General features: G+C 36.3%; 1 protein-coding gene across 1 annotated transcript; it reads left to right on the forward strand.

The window, feature by feature from the left end:
* The first annotated feature begins 6,424 nt into the window (after positions 1-6,424).
* Positions 6,425-7,575, forward strand: LOC134815882 (uncharacterized). The gene is made up of 4 exons (XM_063824471.1): positions 6,425-6,589; positions 6,773-6,931; positions 7,147-7,200; positions 7,377-7,575. The coding sequence occupies exons 1-4, from the start codon at positions 6,541-6,543 to the stop codon at positions 7,463-7,465; spliced, it is 351 nt and encodes a 116-aa protein (XP_063680541.1). The 5' UTR covers positions 6,425-6,540; the 3' UTR covers positions 7,466-7,575.
* The last annotated feature ends 10,695 nt before the right edge of the window (positions 7,576-18,270 follow it).

Below are 18,270 nucleotides of genomic sequence, written 5' to 3' on the forward strand. Positions count from 1 at the left end.
GAAATACCGTGATACTGCGGTTCGACTCAGTTCGAGCTGCTTCCTTTTGCATTCCCTAGCAGTTTCGCTGTTTAAGGGACGAAATAAGTTGGACGCTGAAGTAGGGATATAGGGAGAGCAGGTATAGCTGATATATTTCATCCTAATAATAAGTAAAACAAGATTTAAGTAAAACAAAATTTAAATTTTATTTCCATTACAATGAATATAATAATGATATCATAATAAATATATGTAGACATCCGATAATAAACTTGTTAGGTCCAGTACAACCCAAGACATGTCGGCCGAATAACAAAATAAATAAATTTAAAAAAAGGCTTGCTTAGTTTCTCAAACGAGCATAGGCTTAGGCTGTACAGATATAGCTCTAATTCTACGTCATATTAAAAACTTTACATCATTTTTGAGATACGCAATTGTGGTGTTGAGTGGTGGTTTGGGTGATTGATCCAAGGTAGTGGCCAACTGGTCTGAAAGGAGCTTCATATCTGAGTCTAAGGATTTCCAGGGCTGGTCTTTTAAGAGGAGGTGCTTAAGGCGTTGGTCAAATTGGCCAAGTCTATCAATTCTGTTACTGAATTCAACAAAGTCAATATCCTTAATGCATATGCATTATGCAATAGATATAGACAATATATCTAAAAATAAACATTGAAATACATGTCACCATATATGGAATAACCTGGGGTTTTCCGCGGGAAAATCTCGATGAGATCTTCAGATCAGGGTGGTGGAACTTCATGACGTGTCAAAGTTACTAGAGCCTGTAAAACGAAACGTAACAAACGCGCGTGTATAATGTTAAGGGGAGATACACCAAAACCGTTTTTGCTCCGAACATCGATTTTATTTTATATTATTTTTAAATAGACAAAAAGAATAAGACTGTACACCTTCAAAAATTTTAAAAAATATTCCCTCATCGAGAAAAAAAATATTTTTCTTTTTCGAAAATTTTTAAAATTTGGAGAAGTCTGTCACTGTAATACCGATAGTTCGGCCATTTAAAAAGTTTTTTGGCTGATTTTTTTACTGAACATTACTTACACTCCGTACTAGAAGCCATTGAAAGGATTATATAATTGAACAATAAATGACCAAGTTACAGACCGAACAAGGTGAAAAAAGAAAAATTGGGATTTTTGCCTATCACCAAAGTTGTACATTTCACCACCCGCCCAGGTCATCAGATATCGCTTTAAAAATTCTTGTGAGTGTAGTTGATGATCATGGCAAGCTTTTTGGAACCGGATTTCTCTCAATTTTGAGTTTTAAGCTATGCAATGTGGCCTCAAACGACTTAGTAAAATTCATCGTAAAAAAGGGCAAAAAAGGCAGATTTAAGGCTTAAAATGCCTATAACTCAAAAAGTATCAGTTTTTTTGAAATAATTTTTACAGGATCGTAATCAGCTTGGTAAGACGAATCTTTTAGTACCAAATAGGTGCTTTTAGAAGACAAATTGTCTTAAATAATTTTCTAGCTCGAACACAAGGGTCCCCCCTTGTATAAATTTTGTACAAATTGTACACATTTTTTTACAAATTTTGTGGCTTTGAATATTATAAATGTCGTACTGAAAGATTCGTCTTACCAAGCTGATTACGATCCTGTAAAAATTATTTCAAAAAAACTGATACTTTTTGAGTTATAGGCATTTTAAGCCTTAAATCTGCCTTTTTTTGCCCTTTTTTACGATGAATTTTACTAAGTCGTTTGAGGCCACATTGCATAGCTTAAAACTCAAAATTGAGAGAAATCCGGTTCCAAAAAGCTTGCCATGATCATCAACTACACTCACAAGAATTTTTGAAGCGATATCTGATGACCTGGGCGGGTGGTGAAATGTACAACTTTGGTGGTAGGCAAAAATCCCAATTTTTATTTTTTCACCTTGTTCGGTCTGTAACTTGGTCATTTATTGTTCAACTATATAATCCTTTCAATGGCTTCTAGTACGGAGTGTAAGTAATGTTCAGTAAAAAAATCAGCCAAAAAACTTTTTAAATGGCCGAACTATCGGTATTACAGTGAGAGACTTCTCCAAATTTTAAAAATTTTCGAAAAAGAAAAATATTTTTTTTCTCGATGAGGGAATATTTTTTTAAATTTTTGAAGGTGTACAATCTTATTCTTTTTGTCTATTTAAAAATAATATAAAATAAAATCGATGTTCGGAGCAAAAACGGTTTTGGTGTATCTCCCCTTAATGTCCGGCGTGTATGATATGTTTTTGTTCGGCAGTTTCTGATTCTAAGATAACCACACTCTTGACCAAGTTTTCTTTCTGGGGTTTGATCTGGTTGACAGGACAGTGCTCTGCAGGACTTCACAAACAGGGCCATCTTAGAGAACTCCTTCTTCATAGACCAGTGAAGACTGAAGCTTGGAAAGTTGATGCTGTAACATAACCGGTAATCACACTGTATCTTGACATACACCGTATCTCGACAATTATACCTAATTTTATTCAACTTTCTTCCTTAATTTCATGTAGAGCCATTATACAAGTTTGTTTTAAGATTTAAAGTAATAATAAAAGTTAAATGTACACAATATCATCAATATATAGATTCAGACAAGATAACTAATACAACTGAGGTAATCTCTCATTGTTCTGGTAATCTAGAGAGCTAATTGTTTCACCTATTGAGTCACCGTAACGTTACTATCATATTATATCATAGAGCGTTATATCAAAATAACCTTGCTTGTTCTGAGGTTCGCACCCCCTTTAAAAGCTTTTCTCGATGTACAGCAAGATCCAATAATGTGCGGATACTGTTAGTCCTCGTTTATTCTTGGTCTCAGGGATTTCTCTAGCTCCTATCGATTCAATCTGATCTTTTACTGTCTAGGTATTTGACGCTCAGATGAGTTCCAATTAGATTACAAAGTTTATACTTTTACAAAGCATTTTCGTCATACTGTTTTTTAAACGTGCACATATTTATGAATGAGCCTCATCTAAGTGGGGTCTCCAAAAACGGTCCCATCTCTGCTGGGTGGCTAATTCTGCTAATCCAATCATGATAAACCGTTCCTTCCTGTATCTACTGTGCAGTGGTAGAAAGTAAGTATTACCCAGGAGTAATTAGGCCCATTAGATCTAAACGGCATTTTAGGTCGTTTGCCGAGAAATCTGGGTTTTCTCTGTTCCACCCCAGCACGATCCACATGTCGTAACGTCGTCATCGCCTTAGCTTGTGTCACAAGCATACCTCTGTTGCACCTAATACAGAAATCGGTAACACAGTTGGATCCTTTGAGAACGGACTAACACTTCTTTAGAAGCTTACTACTATTGAATCGTCACCGAATATTTTTAGATATTCGTCTCACCTTAATTCTTGTCTCACATGCCTGTAGCCCCAGGCTCCACCTGTGTCTGCTACAATATCTGGCTTGGGTTACTTCTTGGTCAGACAAACTGTTGTCTGTTCTTTTTATCTCAAAAAACTGTAGCATTCTGAAAGTTTCAACTTAAAGATTTTTGATGACTCTAAAGTCTAAAGATTCTAAACATGCGATTAAAGGAAACTGTTTAATATTTCATTGTAGCTAAATGTTCTCAAATTATTTATTTCATAAAAATGGTGTAAGTATTTTTTCTGCCCAAATATTACATTCTGTAACAATGTTTCGAGACGAACTAAGAACACAGCAGAAGTATTAACATATATTACCTCTCAATTGTTCTTGATGAACTTGGATATTGGTCGTAGTCCTTTTTAATTCTGCCTCTGATCTCGTCCGTTGTGTAAATTTCTTTTACTAGATCCTCTAGATATTGGCGGAGATTGTTGTTGGCGGAGATTGTGAAAGTAGATTAGCAGCCGCAGTTAAACTGTTCATGGTTTAATCTATATCAATGACTATTTAAGTTGTTAGGTATTGTTTGATGACTGCTTGTTTGCTTAAATGTTTAGTGACTTTGTTAGTAATTGTGGAGTCGATAAGGCGGAGTCTGTTATATTCAAAATCAACGTCTTCTGTAGAGAGAGTAGGTAACACGTTCAAACATGTCGTAGCACAAATGTGTCTTCGGCACACCAAAGCCCAACATACCAAAGGAGGGTGCCTCCGAGCCTGGGGTTGACCCAAAGGCAGCGAGTTTAGTGTTACTTCCTGGAACGAGATGAAGTCTTCGTAAGAGTAGGAGTCGACTTGTTAAGATGGGCCATGATCAGATCAAGCAGTTTCTTATCAGCAAGTCAGTGCACTTAGGAAAAGATTAGAGAGCAAAAATGATGATGCATAATGTTAAGTAAAATGTGTTCAATGAAAAGTAAAATGTGTTGAATGAAGTAAAATGTGTTCAATTCAAAACTCTAGGACTTTCCTTATCTCTAATTCTTACGCATCTTATATCTTTGGGTCAGGACCAACGGTGAAAGTAAGATTGTCAAAATTGCGGGTAAATTATCAAATCCCTAGACAGTTTGAATAAAACGTTTATCCTTGAGCTTTAATGGAGACTAACTCAACTAGATTTAAATCTCTATAGCAATTGAGCCCCCTCCTCTCCCCCTAATTTGTGGAGCAAAATAACACGTACTTACACTTTTTTAAACATTTCTGCCTATAATTCTGCTTTTTTTAACATAGTATGTATTTTAATTTGGTGTAAGTGGTGGCCGTTGTATTCTATAAACCGTTTTTAACGAGTTTTTTTACGATTCAGTATTTTGTGAGGATATTTATGCAGAATGAACTGTGGCTCATTTTTTATTATTTAAGCTGCGCTACGAGCACACACGCTAGCTAGTTAGTTTTTAGATAGTTAAGAGTATTAGTTAGTTAGTGTAAATTGGTATCAGTCAGGATCTGTTAGCACACAGAACTCAGAACTGTTAGTTTTCGCGAAGCAGGTCTGACTTTCATATATATTCTTATAGTGATAGACTTTATCATATAAATTTATTTTGAACTTAGTAACAATTTCAGGGAATAAATAGAAATTTAAGATTTCATTTCTATTCTAGTATTTTGCTTGAAGAAGTATGGTCCGAAGAGGCGTTGCGAGCAGATTCCAATCCATTTGGTGATATTTGAAGAATGAATAGGGCACTTCTACAGGCCAGTGTACCGCATTGTGGCTGTTGATTGTTCCATTCAGTTCGCACTGGCCTTCGTCAAACGCTTTAGCGTAGTCTAGATAAATCACATCAACTTCATAATTGTCCTGGAGATTTTTGAATATGTTTTCCCTATGGTCAAGGAGCTGTGTGAAGCAGCTCCTACCTGATCTTAATCCGTTTTGGGTGTTAGTGATTATCTTGTTATTCTCTAAATAGTCCAAGTCTGCCCGTTTACGCACGACTCGAAGAATTCCTGATATGAGAAGTTCTGTGTTTTCCTTACCCGGTTCAGCGACCAGAGTTGGTATCCCCTGAGCTGGTACCCTGTAAAAATGGGATAAACCTGGATCTTACAATCATAAAACCGTTAGAATCCACGTAATTTCAAATATTAAAAATATCCACTATCAATAATTGTTAAAAATCTACCCTGTATATCTAACTCAGAAATTCTTCAATATTGATATTGTTAGTTCTCATTGACCTAGTAACCCTTCTATTTTCAAAATTGTTGTAGAATTGTTGACAGTGCTCTGGTATCCACCATGCGTTTAATAAAGAAGAATGCTCTCAGTGCCTTTTTTCTGAGTTGGTGGCGCACTCAAGTGAACTTTACCCTATATCTAGTCCATAATTCATTTCTTATTTCTTGGTGAATTAAATTCTACTGATGGATCACATCACTAATTAATCGGCTTTTTGAGAAAGAAAGAAAAGATATCAACAAACCTAATACTTTCTGTCCTAAAAAATTCAAGCAATTGAATTTGTGCATATTCCTAATATGGGGGTATGAGTCAAATATGTCGTTTTCTTACTTTCTTAGGTATTAATGATAAAAAGTGTATGTTAGCCACGGGGAAGACTTCTTTAACTAAGATCATTAATATTTTCAAATACTAATTTCATATCAGAATCACGACTCAAATTTTCTACATTATTTCCCCCAACCGGGAGAAAAAGAAGCACACGTACTTGACTTCTCTGATAGGTTGTAAAAAACTGTTCTGAAGTTTGTATCCTTTGTAATAAAGTTTTTATAAATTGCTTTAGACTCTCTAAGTAACAGAACAGAGTGGACAAATTAAAGTGCGTTTAATTTTAAATACTCCGTTTGCAAGTTCAGAGTCAATACTTGATGCCTCTCGTTCGTGCTACCAGTCATTTTATTAAGCTATTAAAAAATTGAATTTTACGGATTTTATCATAGCTGAATTCAATAAGGTTACATTTGATATTTTATTATTCTATTACGGTAATAAAGTACTATAGAGTTGAAATCGAATTATTTACGAATTTGGATTTCTGATCCTTTTAGCACTTTCAAACACCTGTTTATACTTGAAATATAATTGAATAATTTCATCTTAGTAGCAAGAAAGTGGTGACTAGTCCACCATAAAACATAACACAACTTTCATCGTAATCACTCGAATAATTCACCGTTGCTGAAATAATGTTTAAAATTTCCCTCCTTTGTTTGACTCTTATCGTTTGTTATTCAGGTGAGCAAACTTTTTTCAAGTTACTTAATTAATTTTAAAAAAGTTATTCATTTTTATTGTAGACTGTAGAATCAAAAAGAAAAAAGATGATGCTCGCTAACATATTATCACGAGATAAGAGAAGGAACAGTAGTAAATTTATAACAAGAATTTAAAGAGAGAAACATATCTGCCGCTCTTCAGACGCCGTATGTGTTTGGGGACAATGGAAATGCCACTCACCAGAGAAGTGCGACGGAAAGTATGATAAAGGACTCTTCGCATGCTCCTATGGATGTCATAAAGGATATTGCGCTTCCCAATGCATGGGCTGGTGCGCATCAACTGATATCCACCCCCGAGGTAGGTTCGGTGAAACATACCAACGTGAACTCAAGAACCTCAGAACCATCATGTTTTAGATTCACGTTTAAGCTATAGTTTTCCCTGTACCTTTTGCGTTGCGTCTCACACTTGAAAACGTGACGTCACACCGCCCCTCACATGACAATCGCATTATATTTGCTTTCATATTTGCCACGGCTACGAACCTCAATCTAAGTGTTATCGCCCTGTAGGTTGCTGTACTACTTGCAAGGAATGGTGCTATTTAGCGGCTGATTCTGACAGTGGTAAGTGCCATTAATCTCTCGAGGTCTACTGACCCCCCCCCCCTCCCCTTAAATGTTGGGCGAATCAATAATCATAATCAATAATATGTAAGCTTCTGGTTTCCAGAAAAATGAAATATAAAGACCGAGGAGTCCGTAAGGTCTAAGTTTTGTTAAGAGCTAAGACACTTTTCCAGGAATTGGAGCTGACTACAAGACTTGCACTGAGAACAGTGACTGTGACGTTATTGCTGGCAACTCCTGCTCCAGTGCTTGTACGCTCTAAAGTTTAGACGTAATCAGATGTCAATAGCTCTGTATTTTATACTTTATAGTGTATACTTGAAGCGCTCTGGAATTTTACTGATTTGAATTCGAAAATGTTTAACTTTAAAACTGGATACGCTAACCGTTAATTTTTCTATTTCAAAATAACACGAGTCTTGATCCTGTTGTGATGTAAATGAACAAATGCAGGCCGTCCCAAAATTATGAAGATTAAAACTGTTGGGTCTGCCACTGGACTGAGTGTTCTTGTTACTTTTACAGTTTACAGTTGTCAACTAAGCGGTGAAAAAAAATGTCAGCAAGACTACTAGCTGATTCCGAATGAAATGTTTTGGTATGTTTGAACTCGTGTTCGTGGTTCAAAGCGTCTACAAGCTGGTAGTTCAAGCCACTTTATGTCTAATTATTGCAAGGTGATGCTTGTCTCGTAAAGCTGCAGGTTCGAAATCTTTGCTGCTTAAAATATAATCCTAAGTCTTCGTCCAACATGAGTCTGTAGAATCTTACGTCTTTCTTAATCTTGTACTTATAACCGCTCTTTCGGTGAATTGTCTCGTCTCCTTCCGATTATTCTACATGTCACATGCCAAAATCGAGGATATCATAGATTTATAGAATCAAAATCATATTAAATACTAAAGCTACATTCAAATTCGATTGTTAACAAACTAAATTATTTAAAATCCCTTAATTTTTCCTTTGACTGGAATGAAAATTGCTTTTGGTGCCACCGAACCACCTGTAGAAGATCTTGGAAACAGCTTTCTTTTCTAGCGATTCTAGTATTATAGGTAGTCATTAAAGATATAGCCCTCTCTGCCGAGTCATTAGTAGCTGAGAGGTTTATTAGAGAGGACTTCAGTTGCTTGTACCCCGCTGTCAGGTGCCAATCGTCTTTCTCTAGAAACTGTGTGCTGACTCCTAGTCCTACAAGGTCAAAGAGCAATCTAGAACGAGGTTCAGCGAAGTCAGCTAGAGTCGAGGAATCTTTTACTTCAGGCAGCTCTGGTTTCCTCACTTCAAGTCTTCCTTCATTTTTTGTCGTCTTCACAATTGCTGCAGCTTCTCTCGTACTGAGATAGGCAGATTCTCATTAAAGAGGGAGAAGGAGATGTTCTCTTCGGTTAAGTACCTGGTGTGTCTCTGAAATACTTTGTTGCAGCTATCTGCTACCTTCTTGTCAATCTTCTTGTAGATGGTCAGATTCCTGGTAATTTCATCAATTATTATCAAAAATTCAAGATATTCTGTTTAACTATGAACTATGAAGATTGAAAATTAAAGTAACAATCTTCATCCGTTAAAATCTTAACTGCTATAATTCAGTAGTTTAAAACGAAATATTTATCTTAAGAAATTCTATTAACAAACCTGAACAGTTCAAGATCATTTGAAGCAGCAGATGTAACGGAGTGAGCTCTAAACCAAGGTTTAACGTACACGAAAACAATGAATATCCCCAATTTCGTTAGCTTCTTCCGTTTAGTGTGGTGAATATTGGTTAGCTGGTTCTGCGACAAGCACATTTTTAAGACATAGATAGCTTTGGACATCCATCTTGCGTGATGGAAGGAATGAATACTGACGTGTACATGTAGTCTTAAAATTTCTATGGCAATGTCTTTACCTGAGATAACTGTTTACTTGGTAGCCGATCAGAGAAAATAAACATCTCAAAAGTTCTTACCAAGTAACTTTTAAACTACTTTAAATCACAATTCATAGTAAAGAGTCTGGTTACATGACCTCTGATATCCGAAGGTCAACAGGTGCTTACTGAAAGCTCACCACAAAAATACTATCAGCTTCACAATCACCATATAATTATTGGGCACATCAAAATCTTGTCTGTATTCGACCTCTGTTTCAACAGTTCTCGTGGGGTTCGCGTAATTAATAGCATTTATTACCTGTATTATAGCGCACATGTGCCCGGTTTCTGTACCAGCGTCAAGACGTAGTCGTCGTGGTAACAGTCTACTCTCTATTAAGTAATCCAAATAGAGACGACCAATTACCCTTGGATCGCTGTTTGTTTGGCCGATCCACAAATACAAAATCTTGCGACTAAACGTATCTAAACATCTGAGATTGAGTATTACTTTTATAAAATACTATCACTCGTGTTTTTATGCTACATTTCATTTTGCTGCTATGATATGCTACATAGAGTTTAAACCCACCCGTTTGAATCGTAAAATATGATAAATTCACCCACCCATATATCTTCAGATCAAATAAAGAATTCTGGTAGCCTGCAAGTTTATCGTGGCCGTCACACGAAAGAAGTTAATTAGGGCCATTAGATCTAAACGGCATTTTAGGTCGTTTGCCGAGAAATCTGGGTTTCCTCTGTTCCACCCCAACACGATCCACATCTCTTAACGTCCTCATCACTTTAGCTTGTGTCACAAGCATACTCCTGTTGCATCTAATAAACAAATCGGTAACACATCTGGAACCTTTGAGAACGTACTAACTTCTTTAGAAGGATACTATTACTATTACTACTGTTACTTATTAGATCCGATATAAACGTCACAGAATATTTTGAGATAATCGTCTCACCTTAATTCCTGTCTCACATGCCTGTAACCCCAGGCTCCACCTGTGTCTGCTACAATCTCTGTGACAGCTTGGGTTACTTCTTGGTCAGACAAACTGCTGTCTGTTCTTTTTATGTGAAAGAACTCTAGCATTCTGAAAGTTAAGAGTTAAAGATTTCTGATAATTCTAAACATGCGATTAAAGGAAACTGTTTAACGTTTCATTGTAGCTACATTAAATTCATGTTCTCAGATTATTTATTTATTTCATGAAAGTGTTAAAAGTATTTTTCTCCCGAACGGCGAACATTACATTTGGAAGATGAAAAGTTTTAAATCTAATGGTATTTTAACTTTGAGACGAACTAACAACACAGCAGATGTATTAACATAGAGATTAGATACCTCTCAATTGTTCTTAATGAACTTGGATATTGATCGTAGTCCTTTTTCATTCTGCCTCTGATCTCTCCCGTTGTGTAACTTTCATTCACTAGATCCTCTAGGTATTTGTGAAGACTATTGTCTGTCTGCCAATCAGACATAACTGTAACGATAAGCCGTTATTAAAATTGTCGTTAAAATACTATTTATCATAAAATAGGTAAACACTAATTATATAAGTATAAAATTGTTAGCAAAATTTCTCGTCAGAGCATATTATCATAATTGTACTTATTATTCAGGAAACAAATAAATGAGCAAAAATAGGGTAAAAACTGGTATAAGATTTGCAATTTGAAGTTTGAACTCATGTTCGTGGTTCAAAGCGTCTACAAGCTGGTAGATCAAGTCACTTTATGTCTAATTATTGCAAGGTGATGCTTGTCTCGTAAAGCTGATAAATTCGAAATCCTTGCTGCTTGAATATAATCCTTAGTTTTCGTCCAACATGAGTCTGTAGAATCTTACGTCTTTCTTAATCTTGTACTTATAACCGCTCTTTCGGTAAATTGTCTCGTCTCCTTCCGATTATTCTACATGTCACTTTACCTATTATATTTATTGCAGCGAATATTAATGTTTTAGTAATTTGGTAGTTATAACAATAACTTATTTACGAAAAACTTTAAACTTATTTACAAAGAACCATTTCCAAATAATCAGCTAGTCTAGATCTACCACCGGAAGATCTGCATCCCGAGATTGTCCTGTCACGTTTGACGTTGTCCTCCTCTTTTCCTGTCTTCTTCTTCACCTCTTCTATCCTTTTCAGGACTGCTGCTGCCAGATCCGTCACGTTAAACGTTTCAGTAAGCAGTAAGAGTCCCTTCAAAAGGGGACTGGATTGCCTGATCCGTACACTCATTGACAAGGCCAATGCCCAATATGCCAATATGATTCGCCTGAATTTGATAAACTTATCAACTTATTACCTTATGTTGGCTTTGCTTGGGCCACGGCTGGATAATGATCTTTGAGTGTTCTTTCCTGGTGTGAAGTAATTAAATTGTAGAATATAAAGATAATTATAAATGATTTAACATAAGTTTGGCTAGTAAGTAAAACTAAATAATAGCACAGAGCGATGATTCTAAAAAAATTTTTTGATATAATAATATGTTACTGACTACACAAATATCTGTTATAAACAGAGACATTAAAAACTTAGAACAGTTTTTTCAACGAAACAAAATATGATTAACAACACTTCAACTGAAGCATGATCCATATGACGGAAGCTCAATTTGAGTTCTGGACAGCAAAACTTTATGCCAATAACCTACAATGAGGATTGAGGACGACTATTTAACTGAAACACGTCTGTTATGTTTATAGGGAGCAAGTATTGTTGATCAGCTGGTCGAAGGACTGTGCGGCCTCGTGTGTGGGCGACAGCTGAAGTATCTTCAGGAGAACACAATGCAGTTCGAACATTCCTCCTCTCCATTCCAAACGCCATCGTCGACGCATCCATATTCCTAGATCTTCCCCCAGTGTAGGACGTCTGAACGAAAGTAAAGAGTTGCTGGTTCTTCCTTGGTAAACCTCACGTGTCCAACTTTTGCTGCTGTTTCAGGCTTACGTTTTCTAGACGGTGCCAAGAAGCTCATCAGATTGGATTTGGCTCGAGTTCCTAGATCTTTGAGTTGCTTAAGCTCGGTTAGGTTGTCTTTGCGACCAGCCTTTATCTCTTTCCATACAAGATTGTTATCTGTCTGAACCTTCTGCTTTTTACTGTCTGGATATGCGGCAACAGCATCTTCGAATGACTGCTTGTATCGATCTGCCATGATTGATCAAATGTAAATGACGTCTAATAATACACCTTAAGTGTATGTTGATGTTAAAGAGTGATGAGATGTACAGTAATACAGCAATAACTACCCCACGTGATACCAGTTACGCGCAATACAAAAATATTTAATACATTGCGCAAATAAATAATGCATGTAACAAACGAATTTACATAAAAATATCCCCGTGATATAAATCGCGTGATCTGATTACCCTGTTAAATATTTACACGTGCTACAACTCTAAATTAAAAAAACTTCACGTGCTAATAATAATATAAAATACATCCAATAAAAAACTACCCGTGAAACTCCTCATGTGATACAATACAAATAAAATTCACGCGATTCACTTCACTTATACAATATAAATTAACCTTCAGAATATTTACAAACTTGCTACCCTACTACTCTCTTAAACTGTCTCTCCTAAACTGTCCCTACTCCCTCTGATGTTCTTGGACTGACGAAGATGTAGCACCGTCTCCTGTCCCGTTAACGTAAACAGCTTGTCTCTCGGCATCATCCTGTTTTCTCTTTTTACTTTAAGTAACTTGATCCGCCTTATCTCTCCGAACAAGACACTAACTCAACCTCGTCTACTTGAGGTTCATATTTGGAGTTAAACAACACGTTAGGAGGTCCAAAATTTGGACCTCCTAACGTGTCGTTTAACTAGGACTGGCCCCTTTTGCAATAGCCAAGATGGCCCTGACGCAGTGCGCCGATCAAACGAGAATAATCGCTCATGTGACGTTTCATTAGTAGCAGTACAAAGAAGGGAACGCTGGCTATGTAGTACTACCGGAATGAAATGTTCCCAATGAGTTGTTGGCCAATTTTTAGAGAATAAGGCTAACTCGATGCCTTTCCAGATAACCCCGTTATAGCGCTCTACCTGGCCATTTCCCTGGGGATTATATTTAGTGCTGTTGCTATAAGCGATCCCGTGAGCAAGGAAAAAGTCATGAAGTTCCTCACTAATTAAGGATGGTCCATTGTCCGAATGGACATAGCCCGCAGTACCGAATATGGAGAACAATTCGGTTAGACATTTGACTATTGTAGAGGACTCCTGATTCGGACACGGAAAGGCAAAAGGGAACCTGCTATACTCATCTATGACCGTTAACAGGTATTTGTTGCGAGTACATGTAGGAAGGGGTCCTTTGAAGTCTATACTGATGCGATCGATCCTTACTTCTTCTGCTGTTCTGTCGAAGTCGTAGCAAGTCTACCATCCGCCGTCTCTCCGTCCACACCACCCGTTGTTGAACACCCTCCACAACCATACTCCTAACCCAGGTACCGTACATCTACTCACGAATATAACTAACACAATTGTTTTCGTACATCTAGTTACGAATACAACTAACACAATTATCCCCGTACATCTAGTTACGAATATAACTAACACAATTGTTTTCGTACATCTAGTTACGAATATAACTAACACATTTGTTTTCGTACATCTAGTTACGAATATAACTAACACAATTGTTTTCGTACATCTAGTTACGAATATAACTAACACAATTGTTTTCGCACATCTAGTTACAAATACAACTTACTCTACCCCATTCATTACCCCTAGGTATGCATCTCCTACTTAAAGACCGCAGACCGATTGTGGAGAGTGCACAACCTCGTCAGCCCCAGTATCCCTGATACTAACATCTCTGGCGGATCCTCTCTGCCTCCTCCGCCGTTTCTCTCAGCACCCTTATCTCTTGTACGTACCATCCCAGGAACTTCCTATTGCCACTCGAAAAACTGATTGTAACGGGGCAGATGAGAATTACCAGCACTGCGTTACGCGGCATCACGTGGCTCGGTCTGTCCAATAACTTAACCTAACTAACTAACCTGACTACCACGTGTCCTCCAAAACCATCCATAATCTATTACACTAATTTAATCTAATCCAACACTAATCCTAACGGTTTTTATTCACTAAACTAGAATATCCTAACTAAAATATCACTACACTTAGCTGCAACCAGCTTACCACATTACACTAGTTAATTTTCATTTAAATTAAACCAGCAAAGATTCCTAGCGGGTAAGCGGGAGCCTTATTTTCAGTCCCAGGTTCTCTTGGGTACTGCAGCTACAGTATCCTCTGTTCCTGCAATATGTTTCGAATAGGTAAGAGTTGGTCAAAATAAGATATGAATGTTTTAAGTCAAGAATTTGTGCACTTTATTGTGCATTGCTAAACTCGTTTTCACTCGCCTCTCAGAATTAAAGGTGTTATGTAGACAAGGAACAAACCATGTAGGACTAACCATAAGAGGCTAGGGAAGTTCATTGATTAGTAAATATAACAATATCAATTATAGTAATAATACAATATATAACAAAAGGTTACTCATCAATTATATATAAAATGTAAAATATAAATGGTTAGGGTTACAGGTTATGTTAGTTTATACTTCAAGAGCGCAAGACGACTCTCCCGTATTTAAAATCTCGACTCACCGACTAAGCTTTTACAGCTTACTGTAACCGTAACCTTTTTCTTACTACTCAGAAGAAGGGGGAAAGTTGAACTTTCGCATTCCTTCACCACCTCTCATCCTAAAATGAAAACAGTCAGAAAATATACAATTATTTTTTATTATGCAGCATAAGCTCTAGCTAATCCTGAATGAATTGGTATCAATTGAAGTATCGGTATACTTTGCTCATCATTTTATTAAGGGGACCTATTTACAGACTTAATTAAACATACTTTATATTTATTGTATTCTAATTTAAGATGGCACTCACCCTCATATTGTTCCTTTCTGAGATCTGCGCTGCTTTTTCTGACACACTCCTCGAAGTCCTCGTGGGCTGTGTCGGAAATGACTAGCCCGACCACAACCACGAATAAAATCAGGAAAAGATTCATGATCAGTTGAAATTAGGTGAGCAAATGACGAATTAAAGGTGACTCGGAGACTCTACTGATTCTTCCTTTAGAACACATGTTTTACTGTTTGTTGCTCAACATCGAACGATGCGTTCTCCCTTTGTCACTCCCCATCCTTTTTAGTGGTGCTAGTTTTTTGACACCATTTCGGAGCTCTTCTCTTATGTATGCGTGGCGACCTCCTTGAAGATTTCTAGCTTCATCTGGAAGGCTCTGTGGTTCTGGTGAAGTTTTTAATCCTCCATATCTCCTAATAGTCTATGTAGTTGCTCAACATCGAAAAATTCGTCCCGCAGTGCAATTACCATGTTATTAGCACAGCATTTTCAGATAACAGAATTCATACGTACGATAGAATGTAAGTAGTGAAATGAAAGAATAAAAGTAGTAATACGTAAGAATAGAAGTATTGATATGATTATAGAATAATTACAAAAATCGAGCTTCCCAAATAATTTTTTGCTGGTGATCATGATGCTGGATTTGCTCTTTTTTAAGAGATTCTCTAAAGATTTTTAGCTATCCAAACCGTTCTCCTCTCTACCTTCCTCGTCTACACTTTGACTATTATATAAAAATGTATGGGTATACTTAGCTAATAATATTATTCAGTGGAAATTTGGGGGCAATGACGGTCGACGGGGCTTCCCAATCGATTTGCGTTGTACTTCCGTTTAAGCTGTTCTCTTGATCAAGCAGCAATAACTTTTCTTCCTTCCGCAAGTTCTTTTCCTATTTTTAAGGTTACGTAATGAACTTGACTGTCGTCAGTCTCAGTGAATTAAGCATTTGCAAAATTATACGCTGGCAAGTGCTGGAGTACTTTGATAATGACACTTTTTCTATAGAACTATATGATTGTTTAATTTGGTAAAAATGGATATAAGATTGAGATTCGCTGTTACTGCCATGGAAATCAGATATGATCATCCAAGATAACTCTTGGATAATGTCTAATAATAGTTCTTTAATATTAAGTTCTGTAATTGTTGTTATTCCTGTATTGTGAACTTTTAGTTGGTCTAAACAAGATATATAATAAACAATTTTCCTCATCTACAATCTCACAGTGTAGCAATTTGTTCCCACACATATCAATAAACTCATTAAAGGCTTCTGACTCTCTGCATTTATTGTAATGATGTACAATCCTAGTTTTATTTAACGTGGAGTACTTTATACATACTGGACAGTGGTAATGCTTGGAACCATCAGTTTTAATTGACTGGCGTGATTTTACGAACTTGTGAACGAAATATCTGAATCAGAACAATCTTCGGTTGGTTTATATATTTGAAATCTTGACATTAGAAATTTTCGTGTTTGTCATAACATTCTTCGGCCTGGCATCGCGATCGTCAAAACTCACTGGCTTTTGTTTTACCGATTGACTGGCGGTTGCTTTTGTTTTACTGATCAACTGGCCACTGGCCAATGCTGTACACGTCTTTGAAGACTGATCAATTATATATGGTTTGCACGATAAACTATTTTTACAGTGAAAAATAACGAGATTTCGAGATTCAAAGATCTTGTCACACTTGATACAATGAAAATGCTGATTAGAAAATACAGGACATTTTATCACGTCTGTGCAGGTGTAAAAATTATCCTTATCATCCAAACTATCGAGCGAGCCTGAAGTTATTGTTTTGGGGACGTCAATTATCCCAGAGTCTAGGTTTGGCAAATTAGTCTTTTTTTTTCATGGTTGATCGTCGAAGTTTACGCGTAAAACTTGCAGCGCCTATGCTCGACTTTTTACTTTTAGCCTTTTTGTTACTGTTATCTGAGGCTTTACTATTAATCTTCATTTTTCTTTTTCTTGACTTGCGCTCTAAATCGGGATATTCAAAGTTAGAATCAGACTCTTTATCTATTAATCTTATAGAAACAAAATAATCCATTTCACGTCTGAAATTTTCTGAAATACCGCTTTGTTCAGAAGCACTTGCGATATTTTGCTCACTGTCGAAATTTGGGGGTAATGACGGAGCTTCCAAATTAGAATCGATTTGCGTTGTACTGCCGTTCAATTTGGAGGTATTTCGATAATTTTCGACAAGAATTTGTTTTAGCTGATCTGTTGCCTCATTGTTAAATTCGATGTTGTGAGTCTCAAGATAACAAGTGAAGACAGGTTTTGGTCATCAAAACAAACCTATAAAAGGATATAATTATTAGTTACAAATATAATCGTATAATAAATCTCATCAGTCAAATATATAAATATAATCAATAAATATAATCAATGAATATAACACTTATGCAACAATAGTTTTTCTTCCGCAAGTTCTTCTATAGTTTTTAAAGTTATGATCAATAGTTTTTCTTCCGCAAGTTCTTCTATAGTTTTTAAAGTTATGATTGGCAGATCAATAAGTTTCATTGAACTTGACCATGGAAAGTTTAAGTGTAAAAACAATTTTAGATCAGCTGTGAGAACAAAATCTTTACTTGATAGTGGACGATATCCAACTATTATCTTGTCGCTGGTACTGCCATGGCAATCAGATATGATCAAGATGACTCGTTTTTTTAACAAAAAAACTTTCAAAGCAAAACTGTCTAATAATGGTTCCTTAATATTAAGTGTTGTTGTTGTTTTTAATCCTATTTCGTGGTCTTTTAATACTTCTTCCTCTGCTAGTACATCACAGAAGGCCCTTATGTCAGGGACCTTTAGTTCGTCTAGACTATGTTGTAGAACCATTACATCTACAACAGTAATTTAGATTTATGTGGATACCAGATTTAAATGAGAAGTATGATAGCAATTAGAATTGGTTGGTTAGATTCAACGAGAATAATCAATAATGACTTAACAAAATCCTATGCGAAAACTCCCTACAATTATAACAGAATCACAGATAATAATCTATTATCATACTGCATTACATATAGCTAATAACCCTCATTTGCGGTGAAAAGGCAATGTAACAAAAGACCATGTAACATGGTCGAGCTCATAAATTTTAATAATCTTCTGAGGATGATTACACTATTATCATACTGTATTACATATTAGTATAGCTAATAACCCTCTGAAAATGGACAAAGTACATATTACACTTTACCACTGGTCTCTGTGTTTGAGGGTCCT

Source organism: Bolinopsis microptera, chromosome 5 (assembly GCF_026151205.1).
Source record: "Bolinopsis microptera isolate Bmic1 chromosome 5, MBARI_Bmic_1.0, whole genome shotgun sequence".
NCBI lineage: Eukaryota > Metazoa > Ctenophora > Tentaculata > Lobata > Bolinopsidae > Bolinopsis > Bolinopsis microptera.

Coding starts and splice junctions, on each gene's coding strand:
- LOC134815882 (XM_063824471.1), top strand. CDS start 6,541: ATGTTTAAAATTTCCCTCCTTTGTTTGACTCTTATCGTTTGTTATTCA. Junction 6,590..6,772: donor TCTTATCGTTTGTTATTCAG/GTGAGCAAACTT, acceptor GCCGCTCTTCAG/ACGCCGTATGTGTTTGGGGA. Junction 6,932..7,146: donor AACTGATATCCACCCCCGAG/GTAGGTTCGGTG, acceptor ATCGCCCTGTAG/GTTGCTGTACTACTTGCAAG.